The 26,329-nt window shown below is 40.2% G+C and overlaps 1 protein-coding gene across 1 annotated transcript in view; it reads left to right on the forward strand.

Moving 5' to 3' along the window:
* Window positions 1-26,329, forward strand: part of LOC124776986 (xanthine dehydrogenase-like) — a 437,142-nt gene that overhangs the window by 211,697 nt on the left and 199,116 nt on the right. The window contains exons 11-13 of the mRNA XM_047252231.1: window positions 3,377-3,544; window positions 3,627-3,792; window positions 21,909-22,024. Of these exons, the coding sequence (XP_047108187.1) occupies window positions 3,377-3,544; window positions 3,627-3,792; window positions 21,909-22,024 (450 nt within the window). The remainder of the gene's footprint in view (window positions 1-3,376; window positions 3,545-3,626; window positions 3,793-21,908; window positions 22,025-26,329) is intronic.

The raw sequence follows: 26,329 nt of genomic DNA on the forward strand, positions 1-26,329 counted from the left end.
ACCCACAGCTTTACTTCTGCCAGTACCTCGTCTCCTACCTTCCAAACTTTACAGAAGCTCTCCAGCGAACCTTGCAGAACTAGCACTCCTGAAAGAAAGGATATTGCGGAGACATGGCTTAGCCACAGCCTGGGGGATGTTTCCAGAATGAGATTTTCACTCTGCAGCGGAGTGTGCGCTGATATGAAACTTCCTGGCAGATTAAAACTGTGTGCCCGACCGAGACTCGAACTCGATGTGAATGATTAGATTTAGATGAAAATTAAGGAAAATAAATTACATTTATTGGTAGGAGTACATTAAGAGCAGATGGAAAGATTACAGGTTGCCCTGTTTCAGTGTACAAGCCTATACATATGCACAGTGCATCTCTATCTCCAGTTCAGACTGGAGTTTTACGTACTTGTGGAGTCATCTGTAACAGTTTGCTGGTATACAAGAGGCAGTGAATTGAAACTTGCAAGTAAAAGTAGAAATTGACTTATTACACACACATTCAATAATTTATTGTAATATTGGGGTTCTGGGATGTTAATTCTCTTAAACTCTAATGTTTTTATCAAACAGATTTTGAGTTTGCCAGTTATAGACAGCTGATGGTGTTCAGTGTAAAATCGTTTATCTGAAGTAATGTATCAGAAAGAAAATTCATAGAAACATAGGAAACATGGTGATCCCTTTCCTCCTGGAGTCTGAGTGACCTGCCCTTCCTTTTTAACATACTATGATTTATCACTCTACCCTCCCTGAGGAAGGAACTAACAGTTCCAAAAGAAAGGGTAGTGTTGTGTATTTTTATATGTGCTTAATATAAAATGTATTTTTTGTAAAAGCCACATCTAAAATGAAATTAAACTATGTAATAATTTTGACTTGTAAAGCTTGTAACTTTTCATTAACTGAAATTCTTCTTTCGCTTATGCCTTTGTCCCACAGTTTTCACAGGGTCAGCATTGTTACAATCATATTTGGCATGGTTAATTGAAAGGGGTGGCCGGATGCCCTTCCTGCCACCATCCCATACCCCATTGGGTGGAATCAGTGTACCCCAGCTGTCTGTGTCTAGTGTAAACCATGAAATAGTGCGAACATGTTTCAAATGTCTGCGAGTCGTGTAACTGAGGCGGGAAGTGGGTACCAGTCTGGTATTCATCTCGTGGGATGTGGAAAACTGCCTGAAAACCACCCCTCCAGGCTGGCGGGCACATCAGCCCACGCTGTTAATCTGCCGGGCGGATTCAATCTGGGGCTGGCGCGCCTACCCGAGTCCAGGAAGCAGTGCATTAGCACTCTTGGCTAACCTGGTGGGTTATCCTCAACTGAAATTCAATAACATTAAGTCAACACTGAATTTCTCTGTCAGCCAATGAACCACATTTATCTTACAATGTATTCATTTAATTTTGTTGAACATATCCTCGATTCCTGTACACTGACAAGACAGTCTACTAGATAACTTTTCAAAGACTTTTTCTTTTAACCCTACATAAAATGACTGACCTGGCAGTACCAAATAAGCTTTTGCAAGCGCTTAAAATCACATTGCACCATGTAAAGATGGCTCATGATCTCAAATTTTCTTTTTGGTTTCTAGGAACAGCTTTTCCTAGCTTATTTTATTTTCTCAGCATTTATCTGTCATATAATTTTTAAGGACAATATTAAATAAAATACAAACAATAGCACATGTATTTTACAAAAAGAAATTTAAATTTTTTATATAATCTATTGCATCATTTGTTGTCTCCAGGAAATCATTGAAAGTATCGTGGTATGCCATGCTGGGACTTTGTGTAACAATGTGGTGAACAGTTTATCTGTCTGCTCCACAGTCGCATCTTGGATATTGATTCTTACCCCATCTATAAAAAGTGTCTGTGCTTCTGCCATGGTTGGTGTGTAATCTCTTAATCATTGTCCATATTCTGCACAATTGATCAAAGGCAGAGGGTTTCTTTCTTATGCAGCACAGGTTCTGGTAATGTTGAGCACAAGCCTCTGTCCAGTCTCATTCACATAAGTCAGTAAGATGAACTGAGCCACACGCAGTTCTCTTACTGTTTTCTTGGATGATTTTCTTGATTGAAGCTAGTTTCCTGCTAGGATAGCTAAATCTTGATGGGGAGTTATGAGATTGCCTTGCATGCATTTAAATTCATGGAGAAGAGCTGCTTTTTGTGGTAAGCCCTGGTGTGGAATGTGGCTCAGTATGGGCAGCCATTTGTTGGGGGTTGATCTTAGTGACCATTGCTCAACATTTATGCGGTCTAAGAAGTCTATGATCAAAAATAATCAATGCTACTTCTTCTTCTGCTTTTCACAGATTATGCATATCAACCCGTTGTGGTCCCAGTTCCAACTTTTAACTAACCATCCAAAGTCCCACCTTCCTTTGAGTTTGTATTGTGAGAAATTCTTGTTTCTTCCATCTGTTCCAGATGTTGTTTCCCCTGCTACCCATATAAAGTCGTAAATCTACAACAGTGTTTTGGATTCAGTTATCTTAAACAAATGTAAAACATGTTTGATGGAGTTTAACAAAAGTAGTTTGAATAATGAAATTAAATTATACATGGGTAACGAATTGGTAAAGAAAGAGTCTAGTGTAAAATTCCTTGACATAACAATCCAAAGCAACTTGAAATGGGACACACATATTGACTCCCTAGCAACTAAGTTGTCAAAAAATATATTTGCAATCAGTACTATTAGCAAGTTCTGTAGAGACACTGTAGTCCTAAAGACTGCATACCATACTCTTTTCTCCTCTCACTTGAACTACAGTATTGAAATTTGGGGGGCAACAACCAAAGAAAAGACTGCACCCAAACACTTATTCAGATTTCCACCAGTACAATACTAGAAATAAAGAAAGATTTTACATTGGCAGCCACAGAACAGCAGTTTACAAAAGGGGGCCTCAGTACGCAGGTATAAAATTAGCTAATGCACTGCCTAGTGCAGTCATGGCTCTTCCTACAATTAAACTGAAACATCAACTTAAGAAATTTTTAGTAAATCACCCTTTATACTCATTAGAAGAGTACCATACTTATATGAAGAACAACAAATGCTTTGTGAAATTATGTGAATAGAAATCAGTAAACATCTTATTGTAATTTTGTTGTAAATTAATGACGTATTCAGAAGAATGTGTTTTGTGTATTGTACAAATAACTTTAATCATTACTGTTTCTTTGTACATGTGCAGTGTACCATTCGATGTTGAATAAAGCTATTATTATTATTATTATTATTATTATTATTAATGAAAATATGTTATGAAAAACGATGAATCTTTTGCAGGGTTTTTTGTGAGGTTGTGTTACCCAGGTAATGTCATAGACCATTTGCAGTTCTGTGTGTCTGTTTACAGGTACATGCTGAAAATACAGAAGAATATCTGAATGGTAAAAACTTATATGATGTGTCAGTATTACAAGAAGCACTACAGGTTCTTGACAGTGAGCTAAAGCTTGATCACATTCTTCCAGACCCATCACCTGAGTATCGAAAACTTCTGGCACAGTCATTATTTTATAAGGTTAGTAGCTTTTGATTGGTTTTCTTTAAATATACAATTGACTAACGCATGGTAGAGAAAAAATAATTCTTTCTTTCTATAGTTTGTTTTGAGCGTATCTCCTGAAAATGTCCAGAGAACAATGAGGAGTGGTGGTGAGATGCTCATGAGACCAGTTTCAGCTGGAAAGCAGGATTTCGATACAAATAAAATGGTCTGGCCTTTAAATGAGCCTATTCCAAAGCTTGAAGGCCTCATGCAATGTTCTGGTAAGTCTGAAAACAAACTGTAGAGAAATTCTATAAATGTATATTGTCCTGTAGAAGATGATTTATTCAGCACTTGCACATACAAGAATGCAGAGCGAACTGCCTCGGGCCAGAACATACACAGTATATATACAGGTACAGAACATTCCAGTACAATGATTCTTGACATTTGTGGATACTTTTAGAATGTACTCAAACCGAATATAGAAATTAAAATTGTACAGTCCAGGTGAGTTTTGAACTGACGACCCTGCGTGCAACAGTTTAGAAGCAAAACCCCTACACCACGGTGTTACTCAACTTCTTCTTTGACATTGCTCCCTCCTTAAGAGTACAGCATCTCAGTGTTACGTCCTCCTAGTCCAGGAACAAGTCATCAGTCCTGCTTACTCCGACTTCCGATGACTGATTCTCACCCTGGAGGTGTTCTTCTTAGAACTTCTTTTGCCACTACGCTCTGTCACCTTTCTGCTTGTTGCCTGTCGCTGGAGCCTCAAATTTTCCCTGGGTTGCAGGATCCTTATAGGGCTTCATTCAAAGGATGTGGGCCGTATCTCTGATCTTTCACCATCTTGTGTCGGGGTCGAAATCTTCAACTTCATAAGTAACATCAGACAACTGTCGTACAACCTTATAAGGTCCAAAGTAGCACCTGAGGAGCTTCTCAGAGAGACCAACCTTCTGAACAGGAGTGAAGATCCAGACGAGGTCACCAGGCTGGTAGACAACAGGGCAGTGGCGTGCATCATACCTTCGGTGATCGTTTTCTTGAGCCTGCAGCATGCCCAGTCGAGCTAAGTGCTGAGATTCCTCACCTCTGGTTAACACCTGGCCAATGTAGTCATCGTCCATGTCATCAGAATGTAACGGAAACACAGTATCCATTTTTGTAGTAGCCTCACGCCCATGTACCAGGAAAAATGGCATAAATCCTGTGGTGTCTTGTTTGGCAGTGTTGTAGGCAAACATCACGAAAGGTAGCATCTCATCCCAGTTGCTCTGCTCAACATTGACGAACATTGGTAGCATGTCGGCCAAGGTCTTATTAAGGTATTCAGTAAACCCATTAGTTCGTGGATGTGCAAGTAGAAAAATACGTTAGCCAAGCACACAGTGTCATCCCATTCATTAAATTTGGCTATACGCTCGTATACCTTTAGCCACTTGTTTGGATCTTGCCCGTCATCACCAGTGAACCGAGGAGGATGTCTCATGTGGTGGCACATAGTTGCTGTCATCGTAATGTCCTCTTCTTCTTCTGTCTCCAATAGATTGTGATCTGTTGAATATGGCTCGAACTCAGGTATCTCACCATGTAAACAGCAGCTCTGTCATGGCCTTATGGGAGCCACTGTGTTGTTGATAATGTGCGCCATCACAAGTTACAATACCCAGTCTCTCCACCAGAATAATGTCATGTAGAAAAACGTTTATTCAGCACTTGCACATACAAGAGTGTGGAGCGAACTGCCTCCAGCCAGAACATATACAGTATATATACAGGTACAGAACATTCCAGTACAATTGACGTTTGTGGATACTTCTAGAATGTACTCGAACCGAATATAGAAATTATAATTTTACAGTCCAGGTGAGTTTTGAACTGACGACCCACCATGCAACAGTTTAGTATCAGAACCCCTACACCACGGTGCTACTCAGCTTTTTGTGCGACACTATTATGTAATAGTACAATATGAAGCATTGCAGCTGGGGACTTACTATATGAATGAAACACTTAAATGGCAACATTATACATCGCTTGTAACACATCTCAAAAGGGACTGATCCCAATAGCTACTTTGACTGTTATCAAAATTGCACACTTTGCTGCTCCATAGTTTCGCAGATCAAATTCCGTGATTTCTTTTACATAGCTGTGTGGCTTCTGCCAACTATGCGATAATTTCCAAAGGAGTGAAGGTTATTCATAAAGGTCAGATAAAGTTTATAACTGCTGTTTCCACATGGATACATCACCCATATAATATATCTTTTATCTCTGATGACTATTTGTAGCAAGTTCAAACTGTGTGTTGGACCAGGACTCAAACCCAAATCCCTGCCTTCTGTGTGCTACTAGTTGCAGTATCTGACCACATCCCACAAACTGACTGAAAGGTACAACTTGACACTAGTTTTTCTGTTCACTTTCAAAACTCCACAGAGGCTCTTCAATGTTATTGTTGGACTGGGACCCATAGGAGAAATCTTTAGTGACCTCTTCACATTCAATACAGCGTCAGCAATGTTACTGAAATGTTTTCACTCTTTAGTAGAGTGCATATTACAATGAGCACTTGTGACAAATTCCGTGGGCACGACTAGGAGTCACATACACACCACTGATTCCTCTCCACATACTCCAAATTCCACAGAGGTTCAAAGACTAAAAAATATGTTAGTTAGGTAATGTTTTTGAGGCCACGGTTAAGAATAACTCTCCACAACATCGTTTCTCTTGGGGTGCTAATCCTACAGAATTGTGAGAGAACCCTGTGAATTTTGTGAGGTAAAGAGTAATATCAGTCACAAGTTGAAGCTTGAGTCAGTCCATTAGGCACACTAAGATAACATCATTTGTAGTGCACTGTTCACTAAAGGGTTCAAATCCTCATCCAGTACAATGATTTAACTTCTCACAAATGTTCATCACACCATATATGGTGCAAAATAGTAAAAATATGTATATCAGTTTTTACCTGGTTATTAATTTTTATTTCAAATTTTATGTAGTTCTTAAGTTTCTTGTTAATCTATCAAAGATGCGAAAAGTTGCTAATAACCATGTTTTTTATTTTGGAGTCATTATACATTGTGTTTTTCTCCTGGAAAAGGAAAAACATCAAACACCCCTCCTATACAAACTTGGAGTTCTTAAATGACAGGGATCTGAGCACATCTACATTTGTAGACACATACCTAGGAGGTTTTCTTGCCTATTTTCTCTACTATTATTAGCAGAATATATATCCATCAGCAGATTTAAGGAATATTTTTCCTGATGTAATATGTTTAAAATTATGTCAAAATATAAGAGGTATTAGAGATAAAGTTAGTGAACTGCTAATAGATGTTGACTCTGAAATTATTGGTATATCAGAGCACCACTTAAATAATTTAACAGTTCAGAGGCTGTTTCTCAAGGAGTTCCTTGCGGGGTGGGGGAGTGGCTCTGTACGTAAAAAACAGTATCCCATTTAAGTCCATAGATGTATCACGACACTCCACTGAACAGATATTTGAAAGTCATGCAGCGTTAGTTGAATTTAGTGAAACTAAGCTTCTAATTGTTGTTGTTTATAGGTCCCCTAACTCCAACTTCAGAGCATTTCTGCTCAAGCTAGAGAGGGTTCTTGATTCACTTTGTAGGAAGTACCAGAAACTAGTTATATGTTGTATTAATTTTGTATATGATTGTGCAAGAAAATGGATGTTGGTAGATCTCCTAAATTCATATGATCTGATGCAAACTGTGTTTTTTCCAACTAGGGTGCAGGGGCACAGTAGCACAGTCACAGACAATATTTTTATTCATTCTTCATTACTAGATGGGCATTCTGTTAGTAAAAGCGTGAATGACCTTTCAGACCATGATGCACAAATTTTAACACTAGAAGGCTATTGTACTCAAACCAATGTCATATTTAATTACAAAATATGTAGGAAAATTAATCCAACGGCAGTAGAGAGTTTTTTAAAACTTGTCAAGGAATAAGAGTGGCAGGATGTTTATAGTGCCGATAACATATATGATAAATACAATGCTTTCCATAACACATTTTTCATGCTCTTTGAGACTTGCTTTCCATTAGAACATTCTAAATGGGGTACTAGCAGTAATGGGTAGCCCGGGTGGCTGACTAGTGGGATAAGGATATCATGTAGAACAAAGCAGGAATTATATCAAAATGTTACAAGTAGTCACAATCAAGCTACAGTAGCCCATTACAAACAGTATTGTAAGGTGCTTAAAATGTTATTAGGAATGCAAATAGAATAACTAATTCACAGGATAAAATTAAAACCATATGGTCAGTTGTGAAGGAAGTGTCTGGTCAACTGCACAATGTCGACGATATGAAGTCAGTTCGCAGTAAAAATATTTCTGTTACTGATAAATCAGATATATGTTCAGTATTTAACAATCATTTTCTGAGCATTGCTGAACTGAATAAAAATTTAGTTTCTACAGGAAATCATATAACTTTCTTGGCAAATGCCTTTCTGAGATTGATGTCTGAAATACTACTCTGTGATACAGACAAGAGGGAGATTGAGTCAATAATTAAATCACTAAAGACTAAGGACTCTCAAGGTTATGATGGAGTGGCTAGCAGAATATGAAAGTACTGTGCTACACATGTTAGCCCTGTATTGAGCCATATTTGTAATTTTTCCTTTAGGAATGGTCAGTTTCCTGAGCGATTAAAGTACTCGGTAGTAAAGCAGTTTTATAAAAAGGGAGAAAGGGATAATGTAGATAATTTGACACCTATTTCTATGTCATCAGTGTTTGCAAAAGTTATTGATCATTTTATATCATACAATTTGCTATCAAATGTGTAGTTTGGCTTTAGAAGTCGTTTAACAACTGAAAGTGCTATATTCTCTTTTCTCTGTGAGGTACTGGATGGTCTAAACAAAAACTTTCGAACGCTTGGCGTATTTTTTGATTTAACTAAAGCATTTGATTGTGTTGATCACAAAATATTGCTCCAGAAGTTAGACCAATACGGAATACGGGGAGTAGCTCGCAATTGGTTCACCTCTTACTTTAGCAACAGGCAGCAAAAGGTCATTATTCACAATGTTGATAACGGCTGTGATGTGGGATCTGAGTAGGGTACTGTCAAGCGGGGGGTGCCCCAGGGATCAGTTTCAGGGCCATTCCTGTTCCTTATTTATATAAATGATATGCCCTCTAGTATTACGAGTAACTCTAAAATAGCTTGGTAGTAAAGAATGTTGTGTGCAACATTGGCTTGGTTTCAAATAGTGCAGTACATGATCTCAGTTCATGGCTTGTAGAAAATGAACTAACGTTAAATAACAGTAAGACTCAGTTTTTACAGTTTCTAACACATAATTCAACAAAACCTGACGTTTTAATTTTACAGACCGGGCATATGGTTAGTGAAACAGAACAGTTCAGATTTCTAGGTGTTCAGATAGATAGTAAGCTGTCATGGAAAGCCCACTTTCAGGATCTTGTTCAAAGACTTAATACTGCCATTTCTACTATTCGAACAGTATCAGAAGTGAGTGATACTTCGACATGAAAATTAGTCTACTTTGCGTATTTTCATTCGCTTATGTTGTATAGTTTTATATTTTGGGGTAGCTCTTCCCATTCTACAAGGGTATTTTTGGCTCAGAAACAGGTGGGTCGGGCAATAAGTAGTGTGAGTTCACGAACCTTTTATCGACCTCTGTTCACGAGTCTGGGTATTTTGACATTGGCCTCTCAATATGTATATTCCTTATTGTCATTTCTTGGTACCAGTACTAATTTATTTCCAAGAATAAGCAGCTTTCACTTGGCTAATACTCAGCAGAAATCAAACTTGCATTTGGATCAGACTTCCTTAACTCTTGTGCAAAAAGGTGTGCAGTATACTGCTGCATCCATTTTCAATAAGCTGCCACTTGAAATCAAAAATCTTAGCAGTAATCCACGAGCTTTCAAATCGAAACTGAAGAGTTTCCTCATGGGTCACTCCTTCTATTCTGTCGAGGAATTCCTTGAAAAATTAAGCTCATTCTTATTGTATTGCTGATAGGGTTTAATTAAACTTATGGACTGACTTTTTTCAGGTTCTACATCTATATCTACATTTATACTCCGCAGGCCACCCAACGGTGTGTGGCGGAGGGCACTTTACGTGCCACTGTCATTACCTCCCTTTTCTGTTCCAGACGTGTATGGTTCGCAGGAAGAACGACTGTCTGAAAGCCTCCGTGCGCACTCGAATCTCTCTAATTTTACATTCGTGATGTCCTCGGGAGGTATAAGTAGGGGGAAGCAATATATTCGATACCTCATCCAGAAACGCACCCTCTCAAAACCTGGCGAGCAAGCTACACCGCGATGCAGAGCGCCTCTCTTGCAGAGTCTGTCTCTTGAGTTTACTAAACATCTCTGTAACGCTATCACGGTTACCAAATAACCCTGTGACGAAGCGCTCTGCTCTTCTTTGGATCTTCTCTATCTCCTCCGTCAACCCGATCTGGATCGGATTCCACACTGATGAGCAATACTCAAGTATAGGTCGGACGAGTGTTTTGTAAGCCACCTCCTTTGTTGATGGACTACATTTTATGAGGACTCTCCCAATGAATCTCAACCTGGCACCCGCCTTACCAACAATTAATTTTATATGATCATTCCTCTTCAAATTGTTCCGCACATATACTCCCAGATATTTTACAGAAGTAACTGCTACCATTGTTTGTTCCGCTATCATATAATCATACAATAAAGGATCCTTCTTTCTATGTATTTGCAATACATTACATTTGTCTATGTTAAGGGTCAGTTGCCACTCCCTGCACCAAGTGCCTATCCGCTGCAGATCTTCCTGCATTTCGCTACAATTTTCTAATGCTGCAACTTCTCTGTATACTACAGTATCGTCCGCGAAAAGACGCATGGAACTTCCGACACTATCTACTAGGTCATTTATATATATTGTGAAAAGCAATGGTCCCATAACACTCCCCTGTGGCACGCCAGAGGTTACTTTAACGTCTGTAGACGTCTCTCCATTGATAACAACATGTTGTGTTCTGTTTGCTAAAAACTCTTCAATCCAGCCACACAGCTGGTCAGATATTCCGTAGGCTCTTACTTTGTTTATCAGGTGACAGTGCGGAACTGTATCGAACGCCTTCCGGAAGTGAAGGAAAATAGTATCTACCTGGTAACCTGTATCTAATATTTTCTGGGTCTCATGAACAAATAAAGCGAGTTGGGTCTCACACGATCGCTGTTTCCGGAATCCATGTTGATTTCTACAGAGTAGATTCTGGGTTTCCAAAAACGACATGATACTCGAGCAAAAAACATGTTCCAAAATTCTACAACAGATCGACATCAGAGATATAGGTCTATAGTTTTGCGCATCTGCTCGACGACCCTTCTTGAAGACTTGGACTACCTGTGCTCTTTTCCAATCATTTGGAACCTTCCGTTCCTCTAGAGACTTGCGGTACACGACTGTTAGAAGGGGGGCAAGTTCTTTCGCGTACTCTGTATAGAATCGAATTGGTATCCCGTCAGGTCCAGTGGACTTTCCTCTGTTGAGTGATTCCAGTTGCTTTTCTATTCCTTGGACACTTATTTCGATGTCAGCCATTTTTTCGTTTGTGTGAGTATTTAGAGAAGGAACTGCAGTGCGGTCTTCCTCTGTGAAACAGCTTTGGAAAAAGGTGTTTAGTATTTCAGCTTTACGCGTGTCGTCCTCTGTTTCAATGCCATCATCATCCCGGAGTGTCTGGATATGCTGTTTCCAGCCACTTACTGATTTAACGTAAGACCAGAACTTCCTAGGATTTTCTGTCAAGTCGGTACATAGAATTTTACTTTCAAATTCACTGAACGCTTCACGCATAGCCCTCCTTACGCTAACTTTGAGATCGTTTAGCTTCTGTTTGTCTGAGAGGTTTTGGCTGCATTTAAATTTGCAGTGAAGCTCTCTTTGTTTTCGCAGTAGTTTCCTAACTTTGTTGTTGAACCACGGTCGGTTTTTCCTGCCCCTCACAGTTTTACTCGGCACATACCTGTCTAAAACGCATTTTACAATTGCCTTAAACTTTTTCCGTAAACACTCAACATTGTCAGTGTCGGAACAGAAATTTTCGTTTTGATCTGTTAGGTAGTCTGAAATCTGCCTTCTATTACTCTTGCTAAACAGATAAACCGTCCTCCCTTTTTTTATATTCCTATTAACTTCCATATTCAGGGATGCTGCAATGGCCTTCTGATCACTGACTCCCTGTTCTGCACTTACAGAGTTGAAAAGTTTGAGTCTGTTTGTTATCAGTAGATCCAAGATGTTATCTCCATGAGTCGATTCTCTGTTTAATTGCTCAAGGTAATTTTCGGATAGTGCACTCAGTATAATGTCACTCGATGCTCTGTCCCTACCACCTGTCCTAAACATCTGAGTGTCCCAGTCTATATCTGGTAAATTGAAATCTCCACCTAAGATGATAACATTATGTGAAATGTATTCCAAATTTCCTCTCAGTTGTTCTGCCACTAATGCTGCTGAGTTGGGAGGTCGGTAAAAGGAGCCAATTATTAACCTAGCTCGGCTGTTGAGTGTAACCTCCACCCATAATATTTCACAGGAACTATCCAATTCTACTTCACTACAGGATAAACTACTACTAATAGCGACAAACACACCACCACCGGTTGCATGCAATCTATCCTTTCTAAACATCGTCTGTGCCTTTGTAAAAATTTCGGCTGAATTTATCTCTGGCTTCAGCCAGCTTTCTGTATCTATAATGATTTCAGCTTCGGTCCTTTCTATCAGCGCTTGAAGTTCCAGTACTTTACCAATGAAGCTTCGACAGTTTACAATTACAATACCGATTGCTGCTTGGTCCCCGTATGTCCTGACTTTGCCCTGCACCCTTTGAGGCTGTTGCCCGAGGCTATCTAACCTAAAAAACTGCCCAGTCCACGCCACACAACCCCTGCTACCCGTGTAGCCGCTTGCTGCGTGTAGTGGACTCCTGAACTATCCAGCGGAGCCCGAAACCCCACCACCCTATGGCGCAAGTTGAGGAATCTGCAGCCCACATGGTCGCAGAACCGTCTCAGCCTCTGATTCAGACCCTCCACTGGCTCTGTACCAAATGTCAGTCCTGCCGACGACGCTGCAGATGGTGAGCTCTGCTTTCATCCCGCTAGCGAGACCGGCAGTCTTCACCAAATCAGATATCCGGCGGAAGCCAGAGAGGATTTCCTCCGATCCATAGCGACACACATCATTGGTGCCGACATGAGCGACCACCTCCAGATGGGTGCACCCTGTACCCTTCAAGGCATCCGGAAGGACCCTTTCCACATCTGGAATGACTCCCCCCAGTATGCACACGGAGTGCACATTGGTTTTCTTCCCCTCTCTTGCTGCCATATCCCTAAGGGGCCCCATTACGCGCCTGACGTTGGAGCTCCCAACTACCAGTAAGCCCACCCTCTGCGACTGCCCGGATCTTGCAGACGGACGAGCAGCCTCTGGAACAGGACAAGCAGCCATCTCCGGCCGAAGATCAGTATCAGCCGGAGACAGAGCCTGAAACTGGTTTGTCAGACAAACTGGAGAGGCCTTCCGTTCAGCCCTTCGGTATGTCTTTTACCCACTGCCACACCTCGAGACGATCTCCCACTCTACCACGGGTGAGGGGTCAGCCTCAATGTGAGTAGTATCCCGGGCAGCCACAGTCGTAGTCCGATCAGGGGATGCGTGGGACGAGCTGGCCGTCCCCGAGAAACCGCCATCTGGACCCCCACAGTGATGCCCATTGGCAACAGCCTCAAGCTGTGTGACCGAAGCCAACATTGCCTGAAGCTGGGAGCGAAGGGATGCCAACTCAGCCTGCATCCGAACACAGCAGTTGCAGTCCCTATCCATGCTAAAAACTGTTGCGCAAAGAATGTCTGAATTAATCTACAGAGAGCACAAACAAATTGACACAAAATTTAAACGGTTATTAAAATACAAGATTGCCTAGTAAATGCAGTAATGCTGCTACTTGCGCACTGCTAACACACTGCTCGGCGGTGGAAGGAGACTACGCGATTTTACACTATCAGGTACTAAAACGCGATGCTACAACTCTCAAATACTATAATACACCCGAAATTTATGAATTAAACAATGCAAGTACCAAAAACACGCAAAGAAATCAAGAATTAAACTATGTAACAAATGAGTGAGCTAGGAGTATACGACTTTCTGCTGGCAGCTGCTTATCCAATGCCGGCAGGGAGCACACTGGTTCTGACCAACCGACACTGGCCATTCAAAACAAAAACAGAAGACAGACGACTACGCATATTTACACTATTCAGGTACTAAAACGCGATGCTACAACTCTCAAATACTATAATACACCCGAAATTTATGAATTAAACAATGCAAGTACCAAAAACACGCAAAGATATTAAGTGAGCTAGGAGAATATGACTTTCTGCTGGCAGCTGCTTATCCAACGGCGGCAGGGAGCACAGTGGTTGTGGCCAACCGACACTGGCCGTTCAAAACAAAAACAGAAGACAGACGACTACGCAAATTTACACTATTCAGGTACTAAAACGTGATGCTACAACTCTCAAATACTACAATACGCCCGAAATTTATGAATTAAACAATGCAAGTACCAAAAACACGCAATGATATTAAGAATTAAGCTATGTAACAAATGAGTGAGCTAGGAGTATACGACTTTCTGCTGGCAGCTGCTTATCCAATGGCGGCACGAACATATATTTTTATCTGTTATTACTTTTATGTTGTAATTTCATGTACTGACATGTTCCATGACCTTGGAGAGTTGCTCCTCAATTTGGTCCTACAGAACTTGACGTGTAAATAAAATAAAATAAATAAGTATGTAGATTCATTTGTTTGTTCAGTAATGATTTTAGTATTTATAGGTGCCCTCCATGAGTTGTCACCACTTAAGTTTCACTCATTGAAATTGTAATTGCACTTTCAGCAGTAGTCTGGCTTGATTAATATACCACTGTCTAGGCCTTATTTCATCTTTTCCTATGATGATCTGATTATTGGAGAGTAATAAACTTGTAAACTATGTGGCCTTAACAGGAAATGTATTGTTTACTCTTTTCAGGCAGTTATTTATAACTTTGTCAGTATTGTAAGGTATATAATAATTATGTGCAGTAATAATGTGTTATTAATGGTTGTTCAAAGCATAAAAATATGTAAAGACTTATTATAGGTTAAGTAAACATTTTAGACATGTTAAGCTACTATATTTGGAAGTGGCAGTAATCGAACAGCGACAGATGGCACGTGCATCAACATTGGCCACGTTTCTGCCCAATGTGAGAAGGCCGATGACCAGGAGAGTTTGTGCAGCAGCAGTCAGCACTTCAACAGAGCAGTGACCGAGCAGACAGGCAATGCTTCCAAGCAGAACAATGACTAGTGCAGTTTGTACAGCAGCAGTCAATGCACCAGGGACTGTCACCATATTGAACTCATGTGTGTGACGTATCTCGCGATGTGGAGGATGACAGAAAAATGCTTGACCAGGCCAGCGTAGAGGCAAAACAATGGAAACCCAGCATGTGTGTCAGTCACAGCCCCAGAAACATCATGACATTGGCAAAAACACCAAATAAATACCTCTGACAAAGGGGTGTGTAGTGGTCCTTTGAGAAGTCCTTCAAGGGGAGAAAGAATACATGGAGAAACGTCCTTGAATGGATGGACTGATGGTTAGTCAGCAGACATCATACTTCGTTACAGCAACTTAGCTGCTATGCTGCTCAGCAGAAGAATATGTCAGAACCGTGCCAGTAGATCCGTGCAGAAGATGCCATCCCAGATGTTACCGGTAAGAAGTTTGCATGGTACTTAGCCAGGTGGTTCTTGATGACAAAAGGACTGCAGCCTCACCAAGTGGGTCATCTGTGAATCTAGAGGTTGATGAACTCTGCCAGAAGATGCTGAACCAGAGGGTCACTGGTTCAATTCTGGAACAGAGTGCTCTGTGCCATGCTGTAGCTGCTCGTTGATAACGCAATGAGTGAATTCATAAGGAGAAGGCCACGCCACCACAGAGAGTCATGGGCATGTTACTAAGGGAAGAATACGCCATCATCGTTCTGGTGCCACACAAGCTGTTGCCGCATTAGCTGTCACTTGAATCTGCTCGCTACGATTCCACTGCTCCATTGCCGCAATGTATTGAGTGACTTAAAACACAATGTATTAGTCTATTTGTTTAAAGGGTCTTATGTCTCAGTAAACGACTGTTAGTGGAACCATCAATGCGTCACTCACACCCCACCCTCTGAACCGAGGAAAGAGCCCACTTCACGCCCACGAAGTGTTGCATCCTTACTGTCACCCCTGACAAAATAATGACCTTTGCTCCCCTCTGCCACTGACACTCAATATCTACTGTCATTAAAACCCGACCCACTTCATTTGATGTCAGATAAGCTAGGTTCTATATTGAGGTGTACATGGTAGGGAAATTTTGGTACAAGAAATTCATGACGACAACCTGCAGCCAGTGGACAGTATTTCAGTACATTGGTGAAGGCACATTGGTTCCAGATGGTTTTCCTTTTCAAGTAATGCTTTCATTGTGTAAAAAACAGATGATGTAAAGCTCCCATTCTTTCAAAGAAATTTAACACTAGAGAATTTCTTTTTGGATTGTGTTAGATGTTCTTATTGTTTTGATCAAAATTGTAATCAAATTTCTTATGTTACTTATGTAGATTTGTCTATGTTCTTGTGGCCATAGGAAATATATTTGTAGGAATAACCATATGTTAAACAGGAAAGCATTGCAATGACAGACAGTAAGACACAAGGAGTTTCCTAATCAGAGCCTGCTTAATCAGATAGTCCAATTGAGGTCTGAAAATAATGAATTGTTGTTGATGATGATGTTTGGTTTGTGTGGCGCTCAACTGCTCAGTCATCAGTGCCCATACAAAGTCCCAATTTTTCCACACTCCAATTTTTTACGCAGTCCAACCTAGCCACTATCATGAATGATAATGATGATGAAATGATGAAGACAACACAAACACCCAGTGCCCATGCAGAGAAAATCCCCAACCTGTCCGGGAATCGAGCCTGGGACCCCGTGATCCAGAGGCAGCAATGAAATTGTTGAATGGATTATCCGAGTATAGATTAATATCTAGTGCAACCGCTCCCATACTAGATTCGTCAATAGCCGCCCTTGTGATTCCCTTCTCTATCAAACAAAGAGAGGATATAGAAGCATTTTATTTTTTATTTTTTAGCAGCCGCTAAACTTGGTTCTTGGTCAGATGAACAGATGTTGCAAATGACAGTTAAAGTTAAGTGGGGAACCTAACACTCACATACTATACCACGAGGAGTTACGAAATGCATTAACTTTTGAAGAATTGAAACAAGGTTTGCTCAAAGGGTTTAAAAAGCAGAATAGTTCCTGTTTTTATAGGGAGCAGTTGAACACCTTGTCCCAAAGACACAGTGAAACAATAGACAGCTTTGTGGATAGAATATAAAAAGTTAATAGTATTATCAATAGTTAGCCAGTAATAAAGCCAATAAGTATTTTCTACAAGAAGCAGAGAATAGGGCCTTAGATACTCTTTTGCAAGGATTGCCACCCAAAACATCATACTGTGTTAGTGGAGAATTTCCAAAGAATTTAACTGATGCAGTGAACATTGCTACAGCATTAGAGAAATAGACACTGCAACATGGTACAAGGAAAGAAAAACTGTATTTTCCAGAGGGGTTTGTTGTTTCAGATGCGATCGGCAGGGATGTATCAAGAAAAACTGTCACGAATTACAGTGTACAAATTGTCAAAGTGTGGTCCATACATATCAAGAGTGTAGCAGTACAGTGAAATTTGCAAACAGGGGCCCATTAAACGGGTACAGGAACCCAGGAACTGCTGCCAGGCGTTCCCATTAAAATTCCATGCTATTAGAGCACATGCAAAGGTGGAGTGCTGGTTACCATGCACTATTAATGGTAAAACACATAGACCATTAATCGACAATGGATCTCATGTGTCAGTCATAAGTAAACCATGCACTGAGGTCAGGAGATATGACCCTCTAACATATAAGTTAAGCAGTACAGGCAGAGGTGACATACGTTCAGTAAGCTGTATGACACTGGCCTTTCACATTGAGGGTGTAAGATTCCAGGAGGTTGTGGAAGTTGTATCAAGGGTAAGTGCTATCCTAGGGTTAGATTTCCTGAATAAACATCATGCCATAATCAACCTCAGGCAGCAAACAGTGGAGCTGAAGGCAACATTGTTTCGATTAGGTGACACAGCTGCCAAGGGCAGTCTGCACAAGTGCCCTCTCCACAGAAAGAGGAATCAACTAAACTGCAAGCAATGTGCTTGAAGGTAGATTCACGGGATAAAATACTATTTGGTACAGGAAAGCTAGTTTGGTTGGACATTAATGTTGCTTTACCCACAAACACACTATGCATAGTGAAAAATAATGAATTAGACTCAGCACATTGTTTTCTGTGCAGGAGTATAGTTTGTGCCGCAACAACTGATGGAGTATAGAAGATACCGGTGCATGCAGATAATTTTGGGACAAAAGACAAGGAGTTATGAAAGGGAATGTTGATAGCTAATGTAAGTGCCATAGAGAAAGAATGATTTTGATTGGTTGGATGTGAAAAATAGTGATAAACCAGCTGCCTATAAAAATGCATTGTGCCAGAAGATCACACTTAAAAGGAAATGAATGGGATATGACAGAAGCAGTGTTGGACGAGTTTCAGGATCTGTTTAGTTCACAGGGACTGTTACCAGCAATGAACTTAACACAACACAGGATTCCAACAAGAGATAACACACATGTACTGCTAAAATGTATGTAGAGATAATTGTTGCTTACTACTTCATTGTATTGGTACTAATTGTCATTCTACCATATTTCTAACATAACTACAGGCTAAGATTGTCACTGTGTTTTTGTCTCTTGTTTGTTAGTCATTGTAGATGGACATAGGAGAAAATTAGAGGATGAATTTTTTTCAGATGGCAGAGGAGTGTAAGATATATAATAATTATGTGTTATTTATGGTTGTTCAAAGCAGAAAACTATGTAAAGACTTATTATAGGTTAAGTGAACATTTTAGAGATGTTAAGCCACAATGTTCAGAAGCAGTAACAGTTGAACAAGGAAAGGTGGCATGTGCATCAAAGTTGGTTACGTTTCTGCCAACATAAGAAGGCCAATGACCAGCTGAGTGTGTGCAGCAGCAGTCAGCACTTCGACAGAGCAATGACTGAGCAGATGGGCAATGCTTCCAAGGAGAACAACGACCAGTGCAGTTCACACATCAGCGGTCAATGCTCCAGGAATTGTCGGCATACTGAACCTACGTGCGTGACATATCTGGTGATGCAGTGGACAACAGGACAATGCCAGCATAGAGGCAAAACAAAGGAAAGCCACATGTGTGCTGACATTGGTCACATTTCTGCCCAATGTGTGAAGCAGAGATCAATGACCAAAGAGTCAGTTGCCATCCTAGAAACTTCACAACATTGGAAAAAACACTGAATAAATACCTCCGACAAACAGGCTTTAGGCAGTCCTTTGAGATGCCCTTTAAGGGGAGAAAGAATACCCAAGCAAACATCCCTGGATGGATGAACTGACAGTTAGTTACCAGATGTCATACTTCGCTACAGTGTCTTAGCCGCTACGCTACTAGACAGAAGAAGATGTCCGTACCACACCAACAGGTCAATGCAAAAGATGCCATCCCAAATATTACCAGAAAAAAGTTCATGTGGTACTTACCCGGGTCACTGGTGAGGACGAAGTGACTACGGACTCACCAAATGGGTCACCTGTGAAGTGAGAGGCTGATGAACTCTGCCAGAAGACGCCAAACTGGAGTGTTGGTGGTTCGATTCTGGGACAGACACTTCACACCACACTGTAGCCACTTGTTAATAACACAATGAGCAAATTCACAAGGAGAAGGCTGGGCCACCGAAGAGAGGCACAGGCATGGTACCGAGGGAAGAATATGTAATCGTTGTGCTGCTGCAACATGAGCTGTCGCCGCATCAGCCGTCACTGGAATCAGCACACTATGACTCTGCTGCTCCGCTGTTGCAAGGAATTGAGCGAGTTAAAACACAATGTATTAGTCTGTTTGTTTAAAGGGTTTTATGTCTCAATAAATGACTGTTAGTGGAACCACCAATGTTTCACTGACACCTCACCCTGTGAGCCAAGGAAAGAGCCCACTCCACCACGCACAAAGTGATAAATGCTCCCCTCTGTCACTGATGCTCAATATCTACTGTCACTAAGCCCTGACCACTACAGTATGAATATTAAAACATATAGTGGAAGAAGACACTATTATAGACTTCTTGGGTAGGTTTGATACCTACAAGAGATGTTTGACTTATGTAGATCTGAATTCTTAATTCATTATACACATGTATCTTATTGCTGATGTCATGGAACTCCCATGTTTTCCAGTGTTTCCACAATAACATTTCATAATTTGTCAAATGCATTCACATACTCCATGTACATACAGTATGTGGGTAAATTCTTTTGTTTTTGCAATCATTAATGGAAGTCTAAAGATTCAGTCTAAATGTTGTCTCCCTTTTGTGAAGCCTTGTTTGCACCTAAAATGTGCATGCATGTGAAAGGAACTAATATTTTGTTAATTATTATAACATACACTTTATAGCAGGTATTTAGGAGACTTATTCCTCAATACTTTGAGCATAGTAACTTATATCTCTTGTTATGTAGTGAGTACATCAGGGATCATTCCATTCTTCTGTCACATATCCATTTGGCTAACAGATGCTCTTGAAGTAATAAGGGCTCTGTTTCAACTTGTGTGATTCACATTTGATTAGTTCCACATTTGTACTGAGAGCACATCTTGAATTTATGCTTTGTGTGGCTTTGATGGCTGCTGGCTGTGTTATGGTACCTGTGACATCTTGAAACTTCAGTTCCATCTCCACTGTGCCACTCTCTGTAGAAATGGCTGGTACTTCCACTACTCAGTCCATTGTGGTGAACAACTAGCCCCACTTTGCCTCATAGATCATTGCAATTCATATTGTAACTTTGGCAAGATGTCCTTCTGAGGGTTTGCAGAATATGACAGACAGACCAGAGAGTCTCAAAATGGGGCTCATGGACATCCTGTGGGATCATAATAAATAATAATAATAGTAATAATATACTTAATAATACATAATAATCTGGTAAAAACTGTTCTCTCTCTCTCTCTCTCTCTCTTGGGTAATGTTTAATCTTATCATTCGCTTTAGATGGTAGTGTTAATGTTGTTTGTTGTGCAGTAAAAGATGAATAACTGTAATCTCTTATTGGTTATAGCCATTGTTTACAGTGTTTCATCTTTCCTGCAATCAAATTAACCCATAATGGTGCATATTCATCTTCATTTGTTGCATCACTTGGCCAGTGTTTAACTGCTGGTAAATGGGAAACTCCTGTTAGATTCCAACAATAACAGAAATGGACTAGCTGTGTTGAAGTTTACAGCAGCTCTTTGTGACCTACATTTTTGAATTATCTAGATTTAGTCATAGTGATTATCTATTTAGAAGTTTAGTGCACCATGTATAGAATTCTAGATAATGTAATCCAGCGTTTCTACCATGCCTCATTACACAAAGACAGATTCTGAAATTTGAAGAAAATACTGTGAACAGTTTTTACTTTGTAATAGGGCAAAATTTGTGGCACTATCAGATTTAGTGATAACAACTGTCCTGCCATTTGCTATGATTCATTTTCCGGCAATGGGACTTCTGACAGGCTCAGTATCTGTTCCCAAATTGTTGCGTTTTTCAACAGATTTGTATGTAAATTGTACATATTTGATCTCGCATGCAATAAAAATAAAAAGTAACAGTAAAGTTATTTAGGAATAAGACTAATACAATAAATAAAAACAGAGATGAGCCATCAAGCCAAGAAGAATGCGCATTTGCACTGTCACAAGTGCGTTTTCATTTATGTCTTATTTCTTCTACTTACTTTCCTTGAGCACTTGGTAATGAGTGACATTGTTACCAAATGCTCAGGATCGTGCAGAAAATAAGTAGAAGAAATAATTGAAAATACACTTGTGACACTGGAAATGTGTATTCTTCTTGGTTTGATGGCTCACCTCTGTTTTTATTTATTATACTCCTTTCTAAATTCATTTCCTTATTTCTCAGACGTCCCTTATAATTTGTTCTCTTGTGTATACATATATACACATTGACATTATATTGCAAACTATTTTATCTGTTAAATGTGCATTTCAAAATCTTTTTTATTTCGCAGGTGAAGCACGTTATGTCAATGACACAGCCAGTATTCCAGGAGAATTGTTTGGTGCCTTTGTGGTTACAAGTGTTGGAAGTGGGTGGATCAAAAGCACAGATGCATCTGCTGCATTGGTAAATGCATTATTTTGCTTTAACTCTAAATGTTTGATAGTACTGCTATTACAATCACCACTTGGCATATATGCTAGATGGAATAGAAAGAGATTAAAATGATTGAAGTTACACAAACAGTAAGGAAGGCCAAAAATGAGGAATCAGTTTAGTGAAATGCAACAGAATGTTATGGCATTGAGAAACAAAATAGATGGTATTTGGCTCTTTAAAATAAACAATAGAATTAAAAATCAAATTGTGTACAAATTTTGTTGCAACATAATGTCAGTTCAGCAATATAGTCAATAAATAAATAATATTATAATAAGCAGTTTGCTAGTGCAGAATCAATGTGTTGTCATTTATATAAAAAAATAACAATAAATTTAAAGCTGTAGGTATAGGATATTCTTTGCCTGGAGCAGTACATGGATCTGTTCGTCAATGTGAAATGGTTCTGCCTAACATCAGACTTCGGATAAGTGCAATTTAGCAAGGCCTGTTAACACTTTGGAAATGAACCATGTAGCTCCTATGTCACGTGGATTTACTCCAAAAAAAAAAAAACAACTGAGATAGGACCTATGTTGAAAAATTTCTGGGCTTTGTAAATGTATCCCTCTTTTTTATTGTCTGTCATCTTTATGAAGATATTCTGTGATTCTTGTACTATCATTAAAGAAATACTGTTGGCACCACCAGTCACTCTTATAGGTGGGAAGCAAATGTTAATTGCTTTGTTGCATTTTGCTTCATCTCATTGCTATGCAGCACCTCACATCACATGCGGAGCAAAGGACCTTGATTTTTTCCAGAATGAGGTTTGAAAGGTAGGAGAAGTTTGGAAGGTAGGAGAAGTATGGAAGGTAGGAGATGAGGTACTGGTGGAAGTAAAGCTGTGAGTATGGTTTGTGAGTTGTGCTTGGGTAGCTCAGTTGGTAGAGCACTTGCCAACGAAAGGCAAAGATCCCGAGTTCGAGTCTCAGTCCTGCACACAGTTTTAATCTGCCAGGAACCAGACCTTGATTGTTGTCTGTGTTGTTGACTTCATGCTTTCTGTTTGTCTTCAAGATGGCTTTAGGTGAAGGTGAGATAGAGTTTTTGTTGAACAATAGTGATTCTGAGCTCGATGAATAAATTTTTAGTTTCGAAAGCAGTGATGGCAAGATATTTGTTTTGTTGCATTTTTATCTGTGTTGTACAGCAGAAAGGTAATTGTTATGATTTGTACTATATAAGAAGAAGGCATTTTGATGAAGAAGTGTCAACGAGGACTTAGGGTGAAGCTGCTGATGTTGATGATGCAACAGGGATCCCTCTGCGCCCACCTGTCAGTCTGCCTCTTTTGACTGGGCAGTCAACAGATAATGACACTACCATTCCACAGCTTCCAGTTTTTGAAGAATCATGTGGAATTCTAATTCAGATTAACCAGAACTCTTCTGTGTTTATTTTTCACATACTTTTCTGACAACTTACTACTGAAGATGGGGGTCAACAGAAACCTCCGATCTTACTCGTCGGCTTTGACCCGTGACGTAAGCGTGTTGTGGTGTGTGACGTCATTACGGCGCGGAGTTTGGTTTGTGATTGTGGCGTGTTTGTAGATGTCATGGGGGTGTTTGTCGTGCTCTCTGGTGGTGTGTTCATGGTTTACGTTTGTTTGGTTTGTTGGAGTCAGTTTGCTGTTGCTCAGTGGTGAGTGCTGTGTTTGTGGTTTTGAAGCGGAATTTGTATTAGTGAGTTAACGGTTTTGTGTGATGGTTAATGTAATGGTAATTGCTGTACGCCGGGTGAGTTTGTTATTGAGTGTATTCGGTTGTGGTTTTTTGTTCAGGAATGGATATGAAAGACCGCATGAATAGTGTTCGGTTGAGGGCGATGATGGGCGAGACACCGTTAGACCTGATCAAGTTTCTACAGCTATTCGGATTAATTGCCGAAGTTGTAAAGTGCTCTCTTTGCCGTGAGGCGATGAAATTGGTTTAAGTTCCGGCCTCTCGGACCAGGGACGGGTACATGTGGTGCTGCAGGAAAGATGGCGTATGGCGTTCCATAAGGCGCGGTACCTGGTTCGAGAAGTCTAGATTGGGCATGCGTGAGATTGTGCTTGTTACGTATTATTTTTGTTATAGATCCCCACAGAGTTTTTGCGTGTTTGAGACTGGTGTGAGTGAGAGGACTGTTTTAGACTGGTATTCCTTTTGTCGTGAAGTGTGTTCGGAATTTATTAAGTACAGGGGTAAGTTGGGGGGGGCATGGGGTGGTTGTGGAGGTGGACGAGTTGCAGTTTGGGAAAAGGAAGTATGGGAGGGGGAAGTCTGTGGCTGGTCTTTGGGTGTGGGGGGCTGTTGTTCCGGGGGGTGGGGGTTCCGAATGTGTTTTTAGGGTTGTGGAGGGGAGGTCGAAGGCTGAATTAGTGGGGTTAATTGAGGAGTATGTAGAGCCGGGGTCCACAGTAGTTTCCGATGCTTTTTCTTCTTATAGGGGGTTGGGTGAGAGGGGATTTAATCATTTAGTAGTGAACCACAGTTTAGAGTTTAAGAATTATGATACAGGGGCTTGCACTAACACAATTGAGGGGATGTGGGGGGCGGTTAAGTCAGTTCTTGGGAGGGGGAAGAGGCGCTCTTCCAACCTTCAGTCTCATTTAGATGAGTACTGTTGGCGGAAGAGTGTCCCAGAGGGCTATTGCATTGTTCGGGTTTTTTTAAGGGCTGTGGGTAAAATGTATAGGCCGAAATTGGTTAGTTAGGGTGGGCTGGGTAGGTGGGTGGGTGGCTGTGGTTCAGGGTGGGGTGGGTGGTTTATTTTGTTGTATAGTGTTTGTTAAGGTGGGGGGGGGGAGGGGGAGTGTGTGTGTGTTTTCTTTTTGTTGTGGAGGATCTATTTTGTTGAAGTTTTTGTTGAGTTGTAGTGTGTGATTGAGATGTTTTTTATGTTGTATTTGGTTTATGTTTGTGGGTTTTTTATTTTGGGGTTGTGGAGTTCCATTTTTGTTTTTTGTTTTTGGTGTATGTGTTGTGTATTGGGTATAGGGAAGTGTTTCATTGAGATTTGTGGCTGTGAAGGTTGGTATTGGTATTTGTATTGGAAGATGTGTTTGAGATCATAGGTCATGGGTAGTGGTCGATATGGGATTGGTAACTGGTGTTGAGCTATATAGCTGGAGGGAAGTGTTAATCTCAATGTTTGGTGGAGTATGTTGATTTTTGTAATTGGAGATGGGATCGGGAGTTGCTGTTGAGCTATATAGGTCAAGGGAAGTGTTCGATCCCAATTTATGGGATCGGGAGCTGCTGTAGATGTATGTAGGTTCAGGGAAGTGTTTGTTCGTCGTTTTGCATGGTTTTATATGGCGGTCGGTGGCTACATTTGTGTATATTTAGTTTCTCCCCACCCAAAAACCCCCAATTTCCCACGCTTGTCCCGTTAGAGTCATTAGGCTTTTTGTGAAACCTGTGTATTTCAGTGTTTATGATACGTATGCGATGTTTTTATATCCGCCATATTGGAATTGTTGTTTATGGTCGTTTCTGTCATATTTGTGACGTCATGGGTCAAAGCCGACGGGTAAGATCGGACGCTTCTGTATTTCCGAAGATGGCAAAAGGAGAGACAAACTTATATCGTAGAACAACTATTGGCAAAATAAATGATATATAGATCTTAAAGCTGCAGTTAGATTGGCATAAGGGGACTATTGTGAAACTCAGTGAACTGTATAAGTTTCTGGTGTGGTTTTATCAATGTGCCTTGCTAGAAAAATGAAACTGCCCAATTGTTGGTCACAAATTCTGTACTTCAAACCAACTTTGCAAGAAAGTGTACACCAAGAGATGGTTTTCTGTCAATTCTGTGATTGTTTCACGTCATAAATAATGCAAATTTTATTTTAAAAAAATCAAGAAGGGCACAATCCAGTTATCAAGGTGAGACCCATCTTTGATCTATTCATGAGAAAAAATGAGAGAGCATACAAACAAGGAGAAAATCTCATTATAGATGAAGGAATTTGCTCTTTTAAAAGCAGCCTTAGTTTGAATGTGTAGATTCTTTACTTTATGTGAAAGTGGGTAAATTTTGAAATATGAAATATATTCTGGTAGTCAGGCAGATGCTAATAACAGCATTTTGCATGAAGTAAATAGACTGTGTGAAAGTGTCTGTGGTAAAGGTCTAACTCTACACAGGGATCGTTTTTACACTAGCCTTGATTTACTTGATCTTTTGTGGAGAAAGAAAACTAACACAATGGATAAAGTAATGAAAAATAGAAAAGGGTTAACTAAAGATCTAGTAACAAAGAGATTGTTCAAAAAG

This window comes from Schistocerca piceifrons, chromosome 2, assembly GCF_021461385.2.
Source record: "Schistocerca piceifrons isolate TAMUIC-IGC-003096 chromosome 2, iqSchPice1.1, whole genome shotgun sequence".
NCBI lineage: Eukaryota > Metazoa > Arthropoda > Insecta > Orthoptera > Acrididae > Schistocerca > Schistocerca piceifrons.